Source organism: Cnephaeus nilssonii (assembly GCF_951640355.1).
Source record: "Cnephaeus nilssonii genome assembly, chromosome: 12".
Classification (NCBI taxonomy): domain Eukaryota; kingdom Metazoa; phylum Chordata; class Mammalia; order Chiroptera; family Vespertilionidae; genus Cnephaeus; species Cnephaeus nilssonii.
Window position 1 is genome coordinate 80593904 of NC_137083.1, and position 21735 is coordinate 80615638.

Sequence of the window (21735 nt, forward strand, 5' to 3'; positions counted from 1 at the left end):
TCCTGGGCTCTGTCCCTGGGACTCTGCCTTCATGTCCCCAGCACACCCTGCCTCTTCCCTCCTCACCTCCGGGGAAGGGCCACCCTCCACCAACCACTCCGTCTGGCAATGTCCCAGGGCCAGGGGCACGGAAGGGACCACAGAAACCCCTGCCCTGTGGTGTCCCTGCTCTACTGCAGAGACACAACGGGGAAAAGGAAGGCGGGAAGTCACTGGTGGAAAGCGCTGAGGATAGAGTGGGAGGACCAGGAATGAAGGGGAGGCCCCGCCCCCCCACCCCCCAACCCCCGGGCAGCGGCGGCTTCACAACAGTAAGTCCGTGAACTTGAGACGCAGCTGGAACCCGCCTGCCCAAAGTGCTGCTGGGAAGAAGACGCGCAGCAGACGGAAGGGGGGGCCTGACTGACAGTGGCACGCAGGCAGCTCGTCTTCCTAACAGCCTCTATGACCGCGACATTGTCACCCAGAACACAGCCTCTGGCCCCACACGTGTCAGACAGGAACGTGACGCCGGCCGCGGCCTTCAGAGCCAGGCTGCCTTGCAAAGCCAGCGCGGAAATCCAGCTCTCGGGACGTCGTACCCGCCGACACGAGCCGCGCGCCTCCCCCAAGCGGCAGAGCTGCTCCCGCAGGGCCGTGTCCGCAGGGCCTCGGGCTTGTCCAGGTCCCGGGAAGCAGATGTCCAAGTCTCACGGGATGCGTGTCACGTGGCATGCTGTGTGCCATCAGCAAAACACCGCCAGGCACTCTGGGTTCGTCACCGTGCCATCTGTATTATTGCTTTCAATGTTTTTCACTTTGATCATACTGCAACTCTTCTTAGGAGCCCAGAATAAAAAAGTTAAAACTTCAATTTTAAAAAATGATTTAAAATGTAACTTATAACACATTTCACATACTACTAGAGTAATAAGCCCATGGGGATGATTTCTATCACTAACCCCTAGGATCTCCATTTTCTTTAAAACAGCAAATCCTAAAAGGCTGTTCCATTGCCTCTTGTTTTTTCCCTCTGCACAACACGGACCAACACCCTGACGCTCACAGTTCCCAGTGTAATGAGTCCAGATGTCCATTCTGTCCCGCAGCTATTTCTGTTACAAGCCTGTTTCCACCTGAAACAGTCCACAGCAGCAAACAGCAAAACTACAGCCACCGGCCCACCAGCGGGTGGAGTCTGGTGGGGAGACTGGGACCCACCCGCCAGCAGAGCGGTCAGGGCGGATCCTGACAGCAGACACAGATCTCAGCATCTCAGCACTGGCTCCCACCCACCCCATCCCCCTCATCTCCCATCTCCCCCATCTTCCCCCATTTCCCCGACGGCAGACACAGATCTCAGAGCTGGCTCCCATCTCGCCCCCATCTCCCCCATCTCCCATCTCCCCCCCATCTCCCCGAGGGCAGACAGATCTCAGCGCTAACTCCTATCTCCCCCCTCCCCCCTCCCCCATCTCCCATCTCCCCCATCCCCCCATCTCCCCCATCTCCCCGAGGACAGACACAGATCTCAGCGCTGGGTCCCATCTCCCCCCTCCCCCCCACCTCCCCCTTCCCCCCATCTCCCCTATCCCCCCATCTCCCCCATCTCCCCAAAGGTAGACACAGATCTCAGCGCTGGCTCCCATCTCCCCCATCTCCCCCCATCTCCCCCATCTCCCCGAAGGTAGACGCAGATCTCAGCGCTGGCTCCCATCTCCCCCATCTCCCCTCTCCCCCGCCATCTCCCCCATCTCCCCGAAGGCAGATGCAGATCTCAGCGCTGGCTCCCATCTCCCCGAGGCAGACAGATTCCACCCAGCATTGGTGCTCCCATCACCGCGTATACCCCCCCCCCTCCCCCCCCCCCCCCCCCCGCCGTGGACATTTCTGTGCTGGTTGGGGGATCTGCCATTCTGGCTTGGCTCCCTCTTGTAACACATCAGCCTCTGGCAGGCGTCTCCTTTTCAGTGTCTCTGGGTGTAATGAACCCCTTTGGATCGGAGCAGCCGAAGCATCTAGAGGACTCTGCAGCAATCTTTTTCCTGCTGTGAAGGGCAAAGTGAGTAAAGGCCATGCTTTTGGTTTGATTTGGTTTGGATTAGACTTGACTCAAATTCTTTAATTCATGGAGCACTACATTTTACCTCCCTGGGTCCCAGCCCCTGGCCTGGAGGTTGAAATAGTGCATGGCGCTCTACCCGGTTTGGCTCAGTGGATAGAGCGTCGGCCTGCGGACTGAAGGGTCCCGGGTTCAATTCCAGTCATAGTCATGTACCTTGGTTGCGGGCACAGACCCAGGAGGGGATGTGCAGGAGGCAGCTGATCAATGTTTCTCTCTCATCGATGTTTCTAACTCTCTATCCCTCTCCCTTCCTCTCTGTAAAAAAATCAATAAAATATATTAAAAAATGAAAAACTTAAAAAAAAGAAGAAGAAAGAAATAGCACATGGCTCAGTGCAAACAGTCCCATACTGGGCCGTCTGCTCGACGCAGTTCCTACCAGCGGTCACTAACTGGTGGTCCGTGGACAACTGGTGATCTGTGAGGTCCGAAAGGTTGGCGACCGCTGGTTCCCACAATTCTGGCGTGTTTATTACATACCCACGTGATTCTCTAAATAAGACAAATTTATCTTTCTATTTGCCACTTTAATAACATGTTATAAAGCCAACAGCATTGATTGAAGTTACAATTCTGGAATTAAATGGGCTTAAATCTTAAAGTAACTTTAATAAAGTTATAAGGAAAAAAGACACATGTAGTTCCACTTTAAAAGTTATTGGTATCAAAATGCACAAATATTACTGACAAGAATTCTGCAGAATAGATACAACCTAAAATTCTTTCCTCTAAGTACACGCTCTAAATGTTATGAACACTCTTGGGTTGAAGATTTAAATTAATTATTTGTAATTAAAGAAAATAGATTATTTCTTCCTATTTCTCAATATTTTATACTTAAAGTAACCTTTCACTTTATAGCTACCCTTGAATTAGGATTCTGAAATACAGTTAGCTATCCATAACCTGATCTTGGTGGCAGATTTTCAACATTAAAAACTACTTTGTAAGAGAAAAGTGTGCAGGGTGAAAATCACCCAAGTAAATAAAAATAAAACTTACACAAACTATGTCATTTCTCATAATGTCATTTACTCCTCCTTTCTTTGTTGGTTCTTCATTTAAAGCCAAGCATAACCAGTAATTAGAAATTAAACTTTAAAATCTGTGCTGTGCTCACATGGTCATCAGCTGACGACGAACGCCTCCCACATGCCAGCAGAGAACCAGGTGCCACTCAGAGCAGGTCACAGCCTGTGCCACAGGGACACGCGTGTCTACCCCCGAGTCCGCAGGAGGGAATGAGACGTGTGCCTCAGTGGACAACATGCAGTTCTGCCACCTCAGCAGCCAGGGTCACGGCGCCGCCACACAAGGACAGGGAAGTGGGCACAGCGTGGTGGCCAGGGTCTCGGAACTGAACCAGCCCTGCTCGATTTCAGGGGATCAGCTGGGAATCATGGGAACGTGACCAAAAGCCGCCAGTCTCGGCAGCCCTTCCTCCCGAAGGCCCCTTCACTCTGAGTCCTGCCGCACGCACAGCAGAGGCCTGAGGCGCTGCACCAGACCCTGTCTTCTCTGAGCTACGTGCCAGGTTCCCCGTCTGAGCGTGCCAGGTAGGTGCCAGGTTCGCGCATACCTGCTGGGTTCCCCGTCTACGTACCGGTGAGCCGTCTCTGCAGCGCCTCCTCCTCGAGGGCAACAATGTACATCTGCTCGTCCAGGTCCTCCAGGATCTAAAGGGAAGACCAGGCTGTTGAATGTGGCAACGTCACAAACCCCCGTGGATGAGAACAGTGGCTGTTGGGCCTGGGACTCAGACTACCACTCAATGACTAGGAGTCTAAAATGAAAATGCTCAAACTACTTGATTTACAAATTAAGTAAAAATATTTCAGTGTATAACTAGATACATCAAAGCTGGTAATCACAAAATCTACATATATTTAAACTGGGTATTTTTTAAGTTTAAAGGGTTAACCCACTCTGCAGTTCTCACTGGCAGACCAAGTGCGGGCTCTCATCGTCGAAGGCTCACTACAGGGGGGCTCCCCATGCCGGCCAGTTTGTAGAGCTGAAGGCAGGCCGCCCGCCCAACCCTGGCTCCGCATCTCTACTTCTCACATCGTGTTCAGAACCAGAAATCCATAAACTGACCCCCGCCAGGCAATGCTTTCCACCAGCATCATCTCTGCACTAGAAATTTCCCGCAAGTGTTCCTCACGGTGTTGCTGAGGCCACCCGTTAGACAGGACCCTCGAGAAACTAGGCTGACGAGCACACCCCTCACTGTCACACCACACAACACAAATAAGGACCAACCACGACCAACAGCCAGCCATGTGGGGTGCTATCCGCACAGTCTCCAAAACGGACCCCGAGGGTCCCATCGCAGCTGTGCTCACAGGGCTGTGCTCGGGGCGCCTGGAGGACGCCAGAGCGGCACCAAGTTCTGTGCGATGAACTCCGGCCACTCTCCCCGTTACGGTGACTGAGGAGCAGGCACAGAACAGGATGGAGCCGCCTAGCCTCTCCACTCCTGCTGCCGTCTCAGCCCGTGCAATCCCGTCCGGTGCCAAGTCGGCAGGATTTACATCAGACCGCCTACGGCAACCCAACAGCTCCCGGGGTCTGAACAAGTACCGACAGCCTGTCCCCTCTGGCCTGGCCTCCGAGCAAAAGCAGCACACACAACAACGAGTACCAGTAACTACCTAAGAGGAGCCTGCGGCCAGGCGGGATGGGAAGACAGGGCTTCTCTGAGGACAACACTCCAGTCCCTCCCACTTGGGAAAGGAGGGCTCCCCTAAAAGCCCCAGAGGAGGTGGGGCTGGGGGACCCGGCGGCTCCGAGTGTGTGGAGCGCAGGGACGGGCCTTCCCACCGGGTCCTCGCCACTACTGCTTCAGATCCAACACGCGCACAGGACATGCTCGTACCGGCAAACGGCAGACACCGACTGCCCCTGCAGGTCTGCTGGTGGGAATGACGGTGGTAGCCCCCGGGGGGCAGAAGTGGGGTCACAGCTGCTACAGCTCCTGCGAGCATCACAGCCTGCCTGCCTTTCTCCACGCAGACAGCTGCAGGCCCCCTCTTGCCCACCCCTGTGTTTGAGGTAAGAGTTAGCGTGCATCGTGCCCTTGAGTCTACAATACCCTAAAAATATACTGCTATCACCCGTCTTGGAATCGCCAAGAAACGAAGGTTTGGCGAAGAAGAATCATCTGCCTTGGAGCCTGCGCCTTAACCACTCGGGTCAGACACAGGCCTGGACCTCACGTGGCATGTGTTCCAGCATCCAGGAGAGATGCGGTAAGCTCAAAACGTGACTTACACGTCACCACGGAAGTTAAAGCACAGTTACAGAAGGTCAGGGAAAGAAACCCCAACCTCCGCTCAGGAGCAGGGCCCTGCCCAGTGCTGCTGGTGGTGGCAGTGCCTTCCCTGGTGGCTTAACTCCCAAAAGGAGGTGAGGCGCCCAGCCAGAGGTGACACTACGCCCACAGTGGGAGCAGGCACCTCGTGCTCGCGGCAGCAGGTGCGGATGCTGGAGCTCTGCGGACAGCGGCGCCCGGAGCCAGGCTCTGACCAGCCCTGCCGTCCCCTCAGGCCTGTACCCTGGAGCAAACGTCCCACTCCCCGAGCTGCAGATGACTCAGCCAGTAAATGAGAAGCCACCCCCCAGCCTGCGTGTCTGCCACCGGATGGAGTGAATTACGTGTGCAAAGTACTCATGGCAAGCACACAGCAAAGATGACGAGCGGTTTCAGGATCCTCTGAATAACAGACAAATCTGGGGAAGTAAGCGTGGGAGGGGACAGGAAGAAGGTGCTGGCTCTGTGTGCGTGAGCTTGTTCTCACTGCCTTTCCTCACCAGGGTCAGGGTCAGACACAGAGGGAGAAGTGGCCGAGTGGCCAGGAGAGCAGAGCGCAGCCCGAGACCGCGCTCAGGGGGTCACACCTCTGCCAACATTTAGGGCAGGAGATGCCAGTGGAGAAAGAGGCCAAGATGCGTCAACAGACCAGAGAAAGGAAGAAAGTGAACGCACGTGGGGCCACCACATCTGTCTCCGAGGGCGGTGGTTCCTGGGTGGACAGCGTGTACATCAAGCATGTCAAATCACAACGAATATTTTTGTGGCCCAGACAATATAACGGTATATAAGAAAGGTTTTAATAAAAATCTTGTAACTTAATTTTTACAATATCCTGTCAAACGTAAGTATTAATAACAAACTACAATGTTCGCTAATGCCCGATTACTATCATCGTGTTGCATTCATTTCCCTTACGTGCAGACGCACCATTTCTCTCCACTAATACCAGCAGCGAATACTTTAGCAGCCAATGGCCACGTGTTAGTCTTGGACTGATTCGTTTGGTGTGCACAACAGGAAATATTTCACTTTCTGAGAACAAGAAAAGTAGGTTTATTTGCGTTACGCTTATTAATTTGTGCAGTTATTCAGTGTCTGGTAAGTTAATGTTCAAGAAAAAATATAAATTTTTATTAAAATGTTCTATTATTTTATGTTAACGATTACTCATTTATTTCAGCCCTTTGTATTCAGCATGTCTCTATCTAAATAAACCTATGTTTCTATGAAAATTGAAGCTTTTGTTTTTTTGTGGCCCACATACACTTACACCTTGTTTATTTGGCCCATGTTAGCCTTTGAGTTTGACATGGTTGGTGTACATGGTATTTGCTGTGTGCACATTCAGGAAGCAAGTAAAAAGTCCAATTTTAGTTTAAAGAAGATAGGAAGAGATTGCCATTTATTAAAAAAAGTCCAAGCCCTGGCTACTGTGCTCAGTGGTTAGAGCATGGCCTGCGCACCAAAGGGTCTCAGGTTTGATTCCTGGTCAAGGACATGTACCTGGGTTGCAGGTCAGATCCCTGCCCCAGTCGGGGTGCATGCAGGAGGCCACCAATTGATGTGTCTCTTTCACATCAATGTTTCTCTCTCTCTTCCCTCCACTCCCTCCCTTCTTCTTACCCTCCCTCCCATTCTCTCTAAAAACCAATGGAAAAAATATCCTCCAGTGAGGATTAAAAAAAACAACAACAGTTTCGAAATTAAGCAAGCATTTACTAAAAGAATATCTATTACATTTCCTTATTTTCTCCCTAAGAAAAGCGAACCTATGACCATAGAAACGTAGTAAGTACTACTGGGAAGATACAGACAGAGGGAGTGAGAGCTGTAGAAGGAGCTCGGCTACTCTGGCTGAAAGCAGTGAGGCCGGTTCACAGATGGCAGTGGGCAGCTGACCGCAGAGCCGGCCAGAGGAGGCCAGCAGGGCTGGGGGCGCGGAGGCGCCGAGGGAGAGGCCCTGGGCACAGCACCTGGAGCACAGCAGAGCCGCTGGGTCTACAGTTAAAGTCACTTGGGGCTGGGAGTGCGGGAGGGTGGCGGCTACAGGTACACTCAGTGCGGAGGCTGTGCAAGGTGTTGTAGCATGTTGATAGTTTAGTGTAGAGTTTGTAGGCAGTGAGGATCCATGAGAGTGATTTGAGTGACAAATGTCCTAGATACAGCTAAGAACTGCTTTCATATTATGAAATATTTGACAAAATACCTAGAGGCCAAAGAAACTTAGGGACAGATTGTTAGAATTAGTACTAATTGAAAATGAATATACAGTACTTCTGAGATTAAAGAGACAAGATACAATATGCAGCAAATTTTCAGAAACATAATTGCTTTGTAAATCAAAGGGCCCATGTGGTAGATTTTGAAACATAACAGTTACTATTTGATCTAAGGTAACGAACACCTACAATACCTGTAAATATTCGTAAACCTTGTTTTAAATTTTTACCTGAGTGCCTATAGTTAGTATTTTAAAAGCAAAAACAAATGTGGTTTCCAAAAATGAAAAAGATTAAAATAAAAACACCCACAATTTGGGTCATAAACCCACAGAAATAGTCTCCTGCTGTGTCTGCGTGCACGTTCGCAACCAAAGGCTGGGGACGCGACACGGTTCCCACTACTCACCGCCGGCTTCACCAGCAGCTGGCCCATGACGGCGAACATGCGGGACAGGCCGACCGGGGTGCACACTGCGGGGAGATGGCAGACAGCGCTTACTGCGAGCTCACAGACCGCCAGCCCTCACACCGCACTGAGTCAGACTGCCTCTCAGAAAGGTCTGTCGCCGCTTCAGACTCATGGTGCCTGTCGGAGGCTCCTCAACATGGTCAAGAGGGCTGGCAAGGTTGCTTCCTGTACTTGACGAGGGACAGGTGACGGCTACACCGAGGACACGCGAGCCTCTAGCAGCTGAATGATAAGCATTTTCACTTACACGAAGTTAAAGAAAGCCAACTGAAGGACAGACTGGTTTCAAGCTCTAATGAAACTGAGAAGCAGACAAAAACCTCTAAAAGTGACAACTATCATCTTAAATCCTTACAGCGACACTTACCTGTTTATAATGTCTCTGAGACATGTGGTAACGTCTAAAGTAAAACTAAGCAAGCTTGAAAATAAAGACCATAATTGATCACACACAATTCTATCATTACCATTCAAAAGTAGAGTCTAGTGTCAGAATAGTAAGGGTACGGGGGGCATGTAAGTGCACGTGAGTATGTGCATGTCTCTGTGTATGTGCCTATGTGTGTCCATCTGTGCATGTGTCTGTGTGTGCGCGATATGTGCGTGTGCACATATATGTCTATGTCTGTGCGTGTATATGTGCATGTCTGTGCGTGTGTGCCTGTGTCTATATGTGCATGTGTCTGTGTGTGCGAATGCCTGCGTGTGTGCCTGTGTCTTTGTGTATGTGTGCATGTCCCTGAACGTGTGTCTGTGTCTATACACATGTGTATTTATGTCTGTGTTTGTGTGTGTGTGTCTGCATGTGGGCATGTGGGCAACCATGTGTGTATCTCCCCCTCCACCCACCCCTTACCTCAACCCTGTGGAAGAAGCTTTTCTTAGAGAACAACACAAGTGTCTCATTATTTCAAGGTTTCAGTTTATCAAAATTTACCTTGAACATAAAAAAAGCTAAGGGCTGCCCGGCCGGCGTAGCTCACTGGTTGCACGTCGACCTATGAACCAGGAGGTCACGGTTCGATTCCAGGTCAGAGCACTTGCCTGGGTTTCGGGCTCAATCCCCGGTGTGGGGCGTGCAGGAGGCAGCCGATAAATGGTTCTCTCTCATCATTGATGTTTCTCTCTCTCTCCCTCTCTGAAATCAATAAAAATATAAAAAATAAAGTTAAGGGCCAAATTTTTCAAACTCTCCAAGCTGTTAAGGAATGTCATTGGAAAATTTCCCATAATTTTCTAGAACACAGAAGAACTCTCCTTTCCGATCAATATTAAGTCAGAAAAATACTTACAGAGAAGCAGCAAACATCCCATGAGTGACACACAGGAGTACAAATAGGGCAGGTAGAACTCCCAGAGATCTGTGAAAACAGTCAATGCTTTTTAGTAAATCCAAAACACTGTGCATTGAGATAGAGGCTGACTATGAATTAATGTACAGTAAACGTCATAACTGCCTATTTGAGTCTAAACCATATAATTTATAAACAGTACAACAAAAAGATCTAAAATAACCCCTTTGCAACACTCGTCTAGAAGGAGAAAAAAAGCCTCCGTGGAATTTTAAGAACAGAAACCAATTCACAACAAAAAGATACTCTGCACACAGGAAACGCCTGAGTATTCACTGCTTTCATAAATGTCTCTAAAGGTTTCTTAATCCTGTAAACTAACAAGGGTTCACTACACGAAGAACTATTTCAATGCTTTAAAAGTGAGTGGTGAGCAGGGCTCCACGGGAGAAACGGGTTCAAGCCGCGAGCGCACCGTACAGAGACTCCCTGCTCGCCGCGTCCTTGTCCACGAGCGCGGAGGCCACCCACACCATCCCCAGGATCAGCAGCGCCAGGAGCAGGAGCATGACCAGCGTCTCCAAGATTCGGGCTCGGAGTCCCTGAAAAGTAAATAGAGGTGTGATTTTAATATTGTATTACATCTCATGAACAAGTAGGTTTCTAGCCACAGATAGAAAGCATAAAATTCCTTGGGAAAGGGTGGGAATTTATATTTATCAGCAGGAAAAAACATGAAGTGCTTACAGTTTGTAATGTTGAGACTGATTTTTCCAAAATTATGTAAAATAGCATTAGCTTTGAGGAAAGTACGAAAAATATTCTTGTTCCAAACATTTTGCAGAATCATCCTAAACAATTACTTTCCTAACACTTACACCAAGGAAGCAGACCAATCTTGACCTGTGGATCCTAATCAAGGGGACAGGCTCATCCAGGCGCTGGGCCAGCGGGCCTCTCGCAGCTCCCGGCCTCCAGCGCCCTCTAGTGAGCAGCGGAGGCCTAGCCCGGCAGGAGAGACCAGAGATGGTCAGTTTATACCAGGGATAGGGATAGAGCATCCCCTTCCCGTTAGAGACTTCTCCCCACTCCGTGAGGCTGGGACTAACAGTCATTATGCACCATTTGTTTTCAATATAAACAAGTCTGGCCTCAGGGCCAAACTAGAGACCAGATTTTTAAATTGAAACCCACTAGTCAAGGCAAAACAAAAACTTCCTTATGTTCCTGAAGTCACCAAATGACTGATCTGAACTTAAAGATGCATATTGATACTGTAATGCACTAATCTACATGACAAACAAAATTACAAGTACATCCATGTTTCTTAATAAACCATGTAACCTTCCCTTCCACATCAAAAAGAACTTAAAGGTATGAGTTACAAATAAAGAACCTACACGCCCACTTAGCCCGATTCTGCCCTAAATATTATTTCCCACTTTCTGGGTTAAAGGAACAGGTTACCCTTAGATTGTTCCTCGTGTGTGACAGGGGACAGGGCGTGTCCTGAGGCCAGGGGAGTAGCATTCCTCAGCCTCGAGGAAGATTCAGAGTGGCCTGGCCTTGCCCTGGCCCAGGCCCACGCGGTGCCGGGGCAGAACAGACGCCTGCTCCGGTGTAAGCGCAGGTTCCGCAGGCCCCGCACGGCAGAGTGACAGCTTGTCTGCACGAGACAGAGGCTGTTCCTCCAGGGAGATGAGGTGGGAACGGTCCCAGCACACACTCCCAGTTCACAGACGAGCCTCGCAGCGCTGAATCTCGCCCTGGCACAGCACTCGGCACCAAAGCACACCACTTTTTAATAGTGACTTTTCTCCTGCCTCTCCTTCTAGGCAATAATCTGTTTTTCTAAGCAAGGATTTTCTGTTACCCATTAAATATTGTGTGGAAAGCCTCTGAGTGAGACAGATAAAAAGAGTGGGCACTCTGTGTGTGCCCCACGCTAGCAGCTCCTGCCACCCGTGACGAGCCAGAAGCACCAGGGCTCCCACAACATGGAACACGTGTGTCATAAGCACTGTGACATATGAGCAAAGTCGCACAGCAGTATTGACAGATAGAAACAGAGCAATAGTGCTCCTGGAACTATCTGAGATCTGCTGCCCAAGCAAAACTGTTTTAATAATACTCTATCTATCTATCTATCTATCTATGCCTAATCGACCGTTCAACTGGTAGCTATGACATGCACTGACCACCAGGGGGCAGACGCTCAACGCACAGGCATGGAAACGTGGAACAGACAGATGAATCTCAGAGGGAAGGGGGGAGGGCAGAAAACGATTAACCAAAGATCTTAGAGGCCTGGTGTGCACGTTAGTGCACTGGTGGGGTCCCTTAGCCTGACCTGCAGGGATCAGGCCAAAACCGGCTCTCCGACATCCCCCAAGGGCTCCTGGATTGCAAGAGGATGCAGGCCAGGCCAAGGGACCCCACTGCACCAGGCCTCTAGTAGTTATACTAAACAATTATAATGATGTAACCACAAGGACAGCATAAGGGTTAAGATGATGACGATCAATGTAGGAAATGACTCGCCAGTAGGCTCGCGCACTTCCTCTGACATTTTTTTTTAAATATATTTTATTGATTCTTTTACAGAGAGGAAGGGAGAGGGATAGAGAGTTAGAAACATCGATGAGAGAGAAACATCGATCAGCTGCCTCCTGCACACCCCCTACTGGGGATGTGCCCACAACCAAGGTACATGCCCTTGACCGGAATCGAACCTGGGACCCTTCAGTCCACAGGCCGACGCTCTATCCACTGAGCCAGACCGGTCAGGGCTCTCTGACATATCTTAGCGGTGAGGCTTGTTTCCCTGTGTGCCGTCGGGGAGGGTCCAGGGTGCCCCCTGTGGCACAGCAGCAGCCTTGGAAGACAGCCGGGAGTCTCTGAAGCAGGGCAGGGCTTTACTGTCTAGAATGACAATGGTGATGTCGCCTACAGAGCAAAGGGCGGAAGGTTTGCTTGCAGCCATTTTGGATGGTGTAGTTCCCTAAGCTCGGGCTCCTGGGCGGGACAGGCCCACCACGGGAGCAGCCCCAGCCAAGTGGCCTCTGGGCTGGGGTCGGGGCACTGACAGGAGCCAGCAGCTCCCATGCATGAGGCCTGAGTGCAAGGTCCTCTGTCTCTGACCCAGGAGCCATCACAACAGCACCTGGCCGGCCAGTAGTCTAGGAGCCCCTGCAGTCGGGACAGCTGGGTGACAAGGGTGGGAAGCGAACAAAGTGCTCTGGAGAGCACACAGGGCCACGTGGGGTGGATTATGGCCATGAGAAACTACAGGATCTGGCAGTGGACTCTCAAGCAGGCAGGAGAAGGAAGGGTCCCTGGCAACCACGGACCCAGGCCGGGAGCTGAGCTGTGAAGGGACTGAGACAACCCATGGGCAGCTCAGGGCAGCTCCTCTCTGGGCGGGAGCAGGAAGGGGTGCCCTGGGCACAGGAGACCAGCAGGCCCTGCGAGGCCAGCCAGAAGGGACTGTCCCGTTGCTCCAACTACAGCCATGGGGTTATGTTTCTTGTATATTTGGTGCTCTTCTGTATTTTCTAGAGTGGATGGATATGACATAAGTAATCCTAATATATTAAAAAGCCAGGGTCCGTCATGACCTAAACGACCAGACGGATGACTGAACAGCAGGCTGCGTGGGGCAACCAGGCTGGCAGTGGGGCAATTGGGGGCGACCAGGCCAGCAGAGGGGGGCAGTTGGGGGCGACCAGGCCAGCAGGGGGGGGGGGCAATTAGGGGCGATCAGGCAGGCAGGTGAGCAGTTAGGAGCCAGTGGTCCCAGATTGTGAGAGGGATTTCCAACTGCTGGTTTAGGCCCGATCCCCGGCCATCCCCTGAGGGGTCCCGGATTGGAGAGGGTGCAGGCTGGGCTGAGGGGACACACCCTCCCCTGCACAAATTTCGTGCACCGGGCCTCTAGTATGAGAATAAACTATTATTTTGAATTTTCTATTCTTTTCTTAAAAGAATTAACCTTTTAAGCATCCCCAGTCCGTTTACGAGGCAGACAGTGAGCAGGGACCAGCTTTCCAGCTCTAGCCACAGACAGCAAGGGTGCAAACCCTGGTTCCAGCGCTGACCACCTACCACTTCGGGTGATTCCTAAACCTTGTGTGCCTCAGTTTCCCCTTTGCCAATGGGTTTATTAGTAAAGCCCCTGCCTGGTCGGTTTTTCAGGATCAAGTGAGTTAATGTATGTGACATGGTGCTGAGAAAGCTCCGGCCCAGGTGAGCCACCTTGCCTCGGTCACTGGGTTGGCCTTGGGAGCTCATGGTCACTTGTGCTTCTGCGTTACATGTACACCACCTTCTAAGGCCAGCTGACGCCCACGTCCCATCTTTGTCACTATCATGTACAGACCTATAAGAAACAATCCCATCTTTCTTAGGATCTGACCACCTCCCCTGTTATCCCCAGTGACACATAGCTCATTCTAATGTCACCCCCACACGTGCACTGCCCCCCCACATTTCCCTCTCTCTGACCCGCTCAGTCCGCTAACCCACTCCCGGGCCCCCCAGCCCTCCACCAGCCTGTTTCACCTGCCTGGACCCTACGGTGAACCTGTCTACCTTAACAGTCCAGCATCAACCACGCTCTATTACGCCTATCCCCTTGGCTTCCCCCAGCCCCACTTCAGTCCATGAATGGCTCCCTCCTGACTTCTCAACCTGTTAAAGAAACGACACAATCATGAAAAGTGTTTGCTACCACATTCTCAAGTGGGCCCCGTGCTACCCGGCAATCTTTCCATGGATCTCTGGCTGACTCACAACTCCCTCATGAGTTTTTAATATAATAGTTTATTGATTTTTAGAGAGAGAGGAATGGTGAGTTTGGTTTTAGAATTAAGTTGAAGGTACCTGTGGGACCTCTAAGGGTTATATGCATATTGGCCTCAATCACTCAGGGGAGCAAGAGGGAGAGAGAGAAAAAACATCGATGTGAGAGTGTAATATTGATCACTGTCTTCTGTACACACCCTTACTGGGGATCAAGCCCGAAACCACGGCATGTGCCCTGACCAGGAATTGAAATGTCAACCTTTCGGTGCACAGGACGATGCTCAACCAACTGTACCACATCAGCCAGGGCTACACCCTCATGATTTTTAAATGTTCTCCATCCTCCAGGGTCATTAATCTCACCCCCTGCTAACTTTATTACAGCTGCAGCTGACCATGCTTCTGCCTCACTGAAACAGAGCTGGGCAGCCTGCACGTCCCCTCAGCTTCCTCCCCCGACACTCAGTTTCTCCATCTCCATCATTACTTCCTTCACTGGCTAAGGTCCTCTCCCAGGGCTCAGCCTTGGACATGCTTGCATACGCTGGACCAGCACCTCTCAAACTCCAGCAGCACCAGAATTCCCCGGGGCTCGCCAGCGCCTGCAGACCAGACCAGGCAGCACTGCGCCCTCCCGATGAGGGTGCTCCCCGCAGACTGCTCTGCTCCTCCCCTGGGAGATCTTGTCCCCTCATTTGACTAAGGACTCTGGCGTTTATATCCTTAGTCCAAATCTTACCATTAAGCCAAGATGCACAACCCCAGCTGCCAGCTCCCTTAGAGGCCTCACAGGTCCCTCCAACTGAACGCTAAGCCAAACTCCCCGTTCCTCCTGGAAACCTGTCCCCCTCGTGCACAGGCCTCACTAGGTGCGCCGTTACACAGCTGCTGTTTCTGCAAGAAACTCTGGGCCCATCCCTGCCAGGCCTTCCTGCTGCGGCTGCCCATGTACACACCTCGTCCTTCCAGTCTTACTGCGCCACCGTCCGTCTCAGTGCAAATGTGATCTCAAAATGCAAATCGGGTCGCGTTACTCTCAATCTCAACTGGGAAACAGGTGCATGGACGCAAGGACACAGAGGAAACATCCAGTTTCGTGAGCACCACCCCTACCAGCGAGGTGCCACACAGTGACATTTACAGTCACCTCGCTCCTCCTGCCACTGGTCGGGGTGTCTGCGATTCCACAGCAGAGAGCCCGCTGCACAGCAGCTCCCCTGGGCGGAGGGAGACCCCAGGCAGCGGCTGCTGCCTGAGCGCTCAGACCCTGGCCCCTGCGGCGGAAGAGCTGAATTTTAACTTCGTTTCATTTTAAGTATTTTAAGTTCATACAGTCCCCCCTGGGTGGTGCTTACCGGGCTGGTCAGAGCAGACTGTTAAAAGCCTGCTTCTAACAAAATCTGAGGTAAGCGCTCTGTGTTCTCAAGCACTTTCTGGTCATTTTTCTACATTTAACCTTGATATAAAATCCTTTGAAAAGCAGTTTAGTTACAGTTACCTCCTCATTTAACAAGCTATAGCTCTACATAGCGTTTGAAGTAGAATTTATGTCAAAAAAAAGGAAATCTATTAAATTCAGAAATTTCCTCCTTCTATTTTTAATAAAAAAGAGTATATTCTCTCCTTGAGAAAAATAGACAGTATTTAAGATGCAACCTAAATATAACCCTATCTGAAAGTGATACTAGGATTAAATAGCCACGTATTTGTTCACATATATTTACATACAAAGTCCTCCACCAAAAAAAATCTTGTGTGTGTTTTAAAAATTATATGTGAACAACAGTCTTTCTAAATAGATACAAGCTATATAACTCCAGGAGGATGCTTTTCTGTTATAGATGTATTAATAATACCAAGAAGAAATATCTAAAATGTATATTCACATGCTTAAGCGGTCAAATAAGAAATATTTAACAAAATGAACAAAAAACCCTCTGCAGGCAAATCATAAACTCTTTAAAATTTACTTCAAATTTATTAACCTTTTGCACTCGGATGTCGAGTGTGACTCGACATGGTTAGCATCGGTAGCAGCTCTTTTTATACTCTTTGAATGTATCAATAATTTGAAATATAAAAAAATCCAAATAAATAAGTTTGTATGAAAAGAAACTCGTTTTTTATTCTACTGCTGCGCTTTGTAAAATCTGGGGTATTTAAAAAATTAAATCCCGAGTAGAATAAAGGAATCGAGAAAAAAGCAAGCGAGTGCAAAGGGTTAATACTCCCTTTGAAAGATAGTAAATAACTCACAAAAGGAAACCTGTCCATTTCAGCTATCAATCTACATTTTAAAAGAGTAAATGAGCAAACCACGTTCACAGGAAAGGCTGCCACAGCACAGGCGTCCACGTTACTGAATGCGATCGTGCTGTTCATGAAATATTGAAGATAACCGATGTAGTAAGAAATAACTGTTATTCTGACTTAATCCACTAGGAGGCTAGGACAATTATGTTTTTCTTTTGTTAGTTTTATTCTCTTTATGAATAAATGAGACAGAATCAGCTCAACTTGAAATCAACTAAGTGTCACAAGTGTGAGCTATAGCTAAACTAGTAAAAAACATAAACTTGTTCACTAAATGCAATGTGCAGATTTTTACCTTCAACCACTTCAGGCCACAGAAAAAGGGTGATGGGACCACAAATAACCAGAAGCTCCATTTGTTAATTCAGCCTGGCTCATTCAAGTACCCGGAACACATCAACTGTTATCAATACTTTTCTTGAGATCATAAAAATATCACAAAGCCTACATGGGTAGTGTTGAGGTTTTTAAACTTTTGTGTGTGAGTCTGCCTGCAAAGTAATGAAAAGCATTGTGGGAGCTTTTATCGCCACCATTAATCACCAGCAAGACAGCATATAAGCAAAAAATATGCCCACTGCTCATCTTTCCATTAGGAGTCCGAATCGGGAGCCAGGAGGCCCCCAGGGGAAGGTTCCCATAAACTCCCTTCTGACATACGCTAAGCTAAGAGGGCCAGATGTCAGAGTACCTCCCCGAGACATCCTGCCAACGCAAAGTGCCACAACACTATCAGAGGAGGAGGAGGCTGCCCCTGTTCATCTGAAAGGCAAGGAGTCTGCTGAACCGATCACAGCGCTCAGCACGGCGCTCACCGCCACCGGCACCGCGACACACCGTGTGAAGGCTTCGACTGTCACCTCGCGCCAGGACTCCATGAACTTCGTGATCTTTTTAGCCCAGTATGAACACCTACCCTAACCCTCCCAAAACCACAAGTCTAAGTTAGTGTGATGAAGCTCCGTCCCTTTTATTAAAACCGTAGTGTGACAAGCACTCAGCACATCAGTAAAAAGCACCACTGAGACAAGGTCCTTTCTGCCAATGAAGTGCCATCGAGTGGTGAAGAAAACTGAGCTACGTGATTAGTACACTAGTCTCATACCAGTATTATTTTGGAAATTACAATACCTCAACACTAACAGCTCAAATTAGATTGAAAAAGCTAGTAACTAAATACAGTAGACTCGTAAATCTCTTTTTAGATTTAAATAAGTGCTGAATGTGCAAGGTTAAAACACTAAAAGGGTTATAATTGCTTCTTGAAATCTTTGTGCTGGTCAACCATACATTTAATTGCTCTGTACCAAACATCAATAAAGTAAAAAGCACATGTACTTACAAAAGCACTAACAATAAGCTGATGTTTCTATGGTGATGAACATGTAAACAAAACTTGGCCTGGACACCCTGACCTCTGGGATGGCATGTAAACACCACTTTATACACTATGTCTCCACCCATCAGGAAGCCTGGGAACATTTCTACTCACAGGACATTTAAAATAAATATCGAGCCATTGTTTTCCTCTAACAAAAAGGGTCTCTTAGTAACATGAGGATTGGGTTTGCTCAGCATGACATGCAGACCGCACCAAACACGCATGCCGTCGGCGGGAAGATCGATAGCAGCTCTAATGAAGGACAGAAACTAAAGGCAGATGCGAGTCCTCTTTACCACGAAGGAACTTCACACAAGCAGCCAGAGAGGGTCCAGCACGGCCTCTTTGCTCTCAAAGTCATTGTAAGAGCAGGACACTCAGATTTTGGTCACAAGCAAAAAGAAACAGCTTTATAGAAAGCTTTGTGAAATTCCACAGTGAAATATTTTGAATATCAATATTTCCTGCAGCTATTATATACATATTCACTTAATGTAGTCTACACAAGATAAGAAAAATTTAAACTATGAAGCACTCAAGTTCTTAAAACTTGACAGAAAGAAAGCACTTTAGGAGAAGTTAAAATAAAAACTTTAACATCGCTAGTTCACTGAACTAAAATGTGTGTTGTATTCAAATTCATGAGCAGAAGTTTCTCATATTAGCTAAACAAAAACCCTCCAGACTGCAGGTAAATAATTAATACAGCAAGTTTCCAACATGAACTGAATTGTGAAAAGACTGCTGGGACTTTACATCGAAAATCTGAAACGTAATTCTAAATTTGGAAGAAAACCTCTCTGAATAGGGCCTCACATTGAGACAAGGTAACGGTCAGCCAGAGGGTCTTCCCTCTAGTTCTGTTCCAACAAGTCTCTAGTTATAAGCTTCATGGACAAGAGGACCTGGGACCCCATGTAGAGAGCTGCCAGTTGCTTTCTATGTCACTGAATCTTCACCATCCCCTGAAAGGTATAAAATTTTATATTATATATATTTTGCCACAATAAAAAAGCATATCAGTAATGAACATAACCGTTTGAATTGGTGGTTACCTTTGGGCAGGTTGGCCCGAGCCTCCCACCCCCACGACAGAAACAGACACAAAAGACAAAATGGCCTGGAAAAAGGGAGGAGGGAAAATGCTTAAAACATACTTAAGACATACCTACTGTGTTAGTAAAGAAATCAAACAACATAAACAAAGGCTTCTTCTACTAGAACATTCTTTTCCATAACAGCAAGATCATCCTGGCGTCAGAGGCTCAGTCCTACAAGGCACTTCCCATACAGAAGTCGCACAACCAGGCGCCAGCTCCGATCTTTTGCAGCAGGAGGATCACTGGGTGGGACCATCACGTGGCTACAGCCCAGTGTGCAAGATAGGAAGGTGCCGGACAGAACCTAAAGCAATGCCACACGGCGATTTAAATAACAGGGTCATACTGCTTATGGGGCAAAGAGGGCATTTACACAAAAAGCACTAGGAATTGTAAAATACCACAGAAGAGTGTGCGCCTTTGCATGTGTGCGCACACGTGTGCACACACGCACACACACACGTGCACACACACACAGCGTACTGCCCTCTGTGACACCCCAGACCCAGCCCCTGGCTCCACACTCCCTCCCATGCTCAATAACAGCTACTTGGGGTGCACACATGTGTGAGCATTTCATAGTTTTCTACTGAGGACCAGTCAGTTGGCATCTTGATTTTACCTATCAGCCGGTTTGAGTAATATGAGCCCATCACCAAGACATAAATCACCTTTTTTCCGTCTATTTTTAAATAATGAAGGTGCACTGTTCGGCTGGTATGGCTGTACGACACCTGAGGACATAGCGCCCAGCTTCAAGGAGCCTCACCACAGCCGCTGTGGTGCCCAGGTGGCTCCCGACTGAAACCGACACACCGCCTGCCCAAAGGCCGCCACCAAGTCAAACTGTGATGTTCACTACTGATACACATTTTTACTGTGGCAAATGCATATGTAACATTTACCATGTTTACGTGTATAGATCAATGGCATTAAACACAATCATATTGTTGTGCAACCATCACCACCATCATCTCCAGAACTTTCTCACCTTCCTAAACTGAAACTCTGCACCCCTTAAATGCTCACTGCCCTCCCCCGCACCAGCCATGGCCCCACAGGCTACTCTGTCTCTATGGATTTGAATCCTCTAGGGACCTTACATAAGTGGAATCACTGTGTCTTATTGTGTCTGACGTTTCACTTACCATAATGTCCTCAAGATTCATCCATGTTTTAGCGTGTGCTAGAATGTTCTTCCTTTTTTAGGCTTCGTAAGATTCTATGGTGTGTGCAGTCCACATTTTTTTATTTATAATGCATTGATGAATACTTGGGTTTTTTCCATCTTTGGGCTATTGTTAATTATGCTGCCATGAAAATGGGTGTGTAAATATCTGTGAAGTCCTTGCTTTCAATTCTTCTGGGCACATACCCAGAAGTGGAATTGCTGAATCATATGGTAATTCTATTCTTAATTTTTGAGCAACCACCATTTTACATTCTTACCAACGTGTGTATTTCTTGGCCCTGGCTGGGTAGCTCAGTTGGTTAGAGTGTCATCCAGATACATCAAGGTTATGGGTTCAATCCCCCAGTCAGGGCACACGCACGATGCAACCAATGAAGGCATAAATAAGTGGAACAACCAATCGACCTTTCTCTCTTTCGCAAATCAATTAAAGAAATTATTTTAAGAGTTCTGATTTCTCCACATCTTCACCAATATTATTTCTGGTTGTTTTTGCTTGTTTGTTTTCCTAATGGTGGTGTCGAGGCCTTTCATGTGCTCACTGGCCGTGTGCAACCTTCTCTGAGAAGTGTTCATGTGAGTCCTTTGCTCCTTTTTAATGTTGGTGAGTACCGTCGCTGTCTTGTGCCTCACAGCTGCTCTGGCTGCCTGGACTCTCTGCTCTTCCCTGAGAACCTGACTCCCCGCTGGTCCATTCCATAAGGTAACCTCTTGGAATTTTCATTAGAATTGCACTGATTCTAAAAAATAATTTGACAACTGATATGTTCATCACATAAAGAAATTCATAAAGACAGAAATATCTACCCATTTATTTAAGTCTTTCTTAACATCTTTCAATAAGATTTTTGGCTTCATATATTATTTCCATAAAGGTTTTACGTATCATTTATTGGATTTATTTCAATACTAGAGGCCTGGTGTACGAATTCGTGCATGGGTGGGGTCCCTCGGCCTGGCCGGCAATCAGGGCCAATCGAGGCCATCTTGCCCAGTCCCCATCGGGGCCAATCGGGCTGGCTGGCAGGGGGAGGGGGGGCGCAGGAGTTTGGCCGGCAGCGGGAGGTTGGCTGGCTGTGGGAGGTTGGCTGTAGGAGCACGCTGACCACGAGGGGGCAGCTCCTGCGTTGAGTATCTGTCCCTGGTGGTCAGTGCACATCATAGCGACCAGTCGACCAGTCATAACGGTCACTTAGGCTTTTATATATATAGATACCTTGGACTGTCTTGCTATTAAAAATGTATTTTTAATTAGATTTTATTTGTTGCTGTTATTTATTTATTTTCTATATTTATTCTATATCCACCTTCCATAGCAAATTTTCCTATTTGAATTCACAATTTATCTTTAGATTCTATAGGATTTTTTAACAAACAATATCATCTGTTAATAATGACAATTTGTTTCTTTCCATTTTTCCTTTTCTTCTTCTTGGTTTGTTTTAAATATCAATTTGTTGTTTCACTTATTATTTTTTAATATGTTTTTACTAATTTTAGGAGAGATGAAGGGAGAGGGATACAGACCTAGAAACATTAATGA

The 21735-nt window shown here is 48.2% G+C and overlaps 1 protein-coding gene across 6 annotated transcripts in view; it reads right to left on the bottom strand.

Annotated features, from left to right (window-relative positions):
• The window catches only part of LMBR1 (limb development membrane protein 1), a 128365-nt gene that overhangs the window by 39981 nt on the left and 66649 nt on the right, over positions 1–21735 (bottom strand). For all 6 annotated transcript variants that reach the window (XM_079786135.1, XM_079786138.1, XM_079786137.1 and 3 more), the window contains 4 exons: positions 9879–10005; positions 9404–9472; positions 8049–8113; positions 3708–3780 (listed from right to left, as the gene is read on the bottom strand). In XM_079786135.1, coding sequence (XP_079642261.1) covers positions 3708–3780; positions 8049–8113; positions 9404–9472; positions 9879–10005 — 334 coding nt within the window. The remainder of the gene's footprint in view (positions 1–3707; positions 3781–8048; positions 8114–9403; positions 9473–9878; positions 10006–21735) is intronic.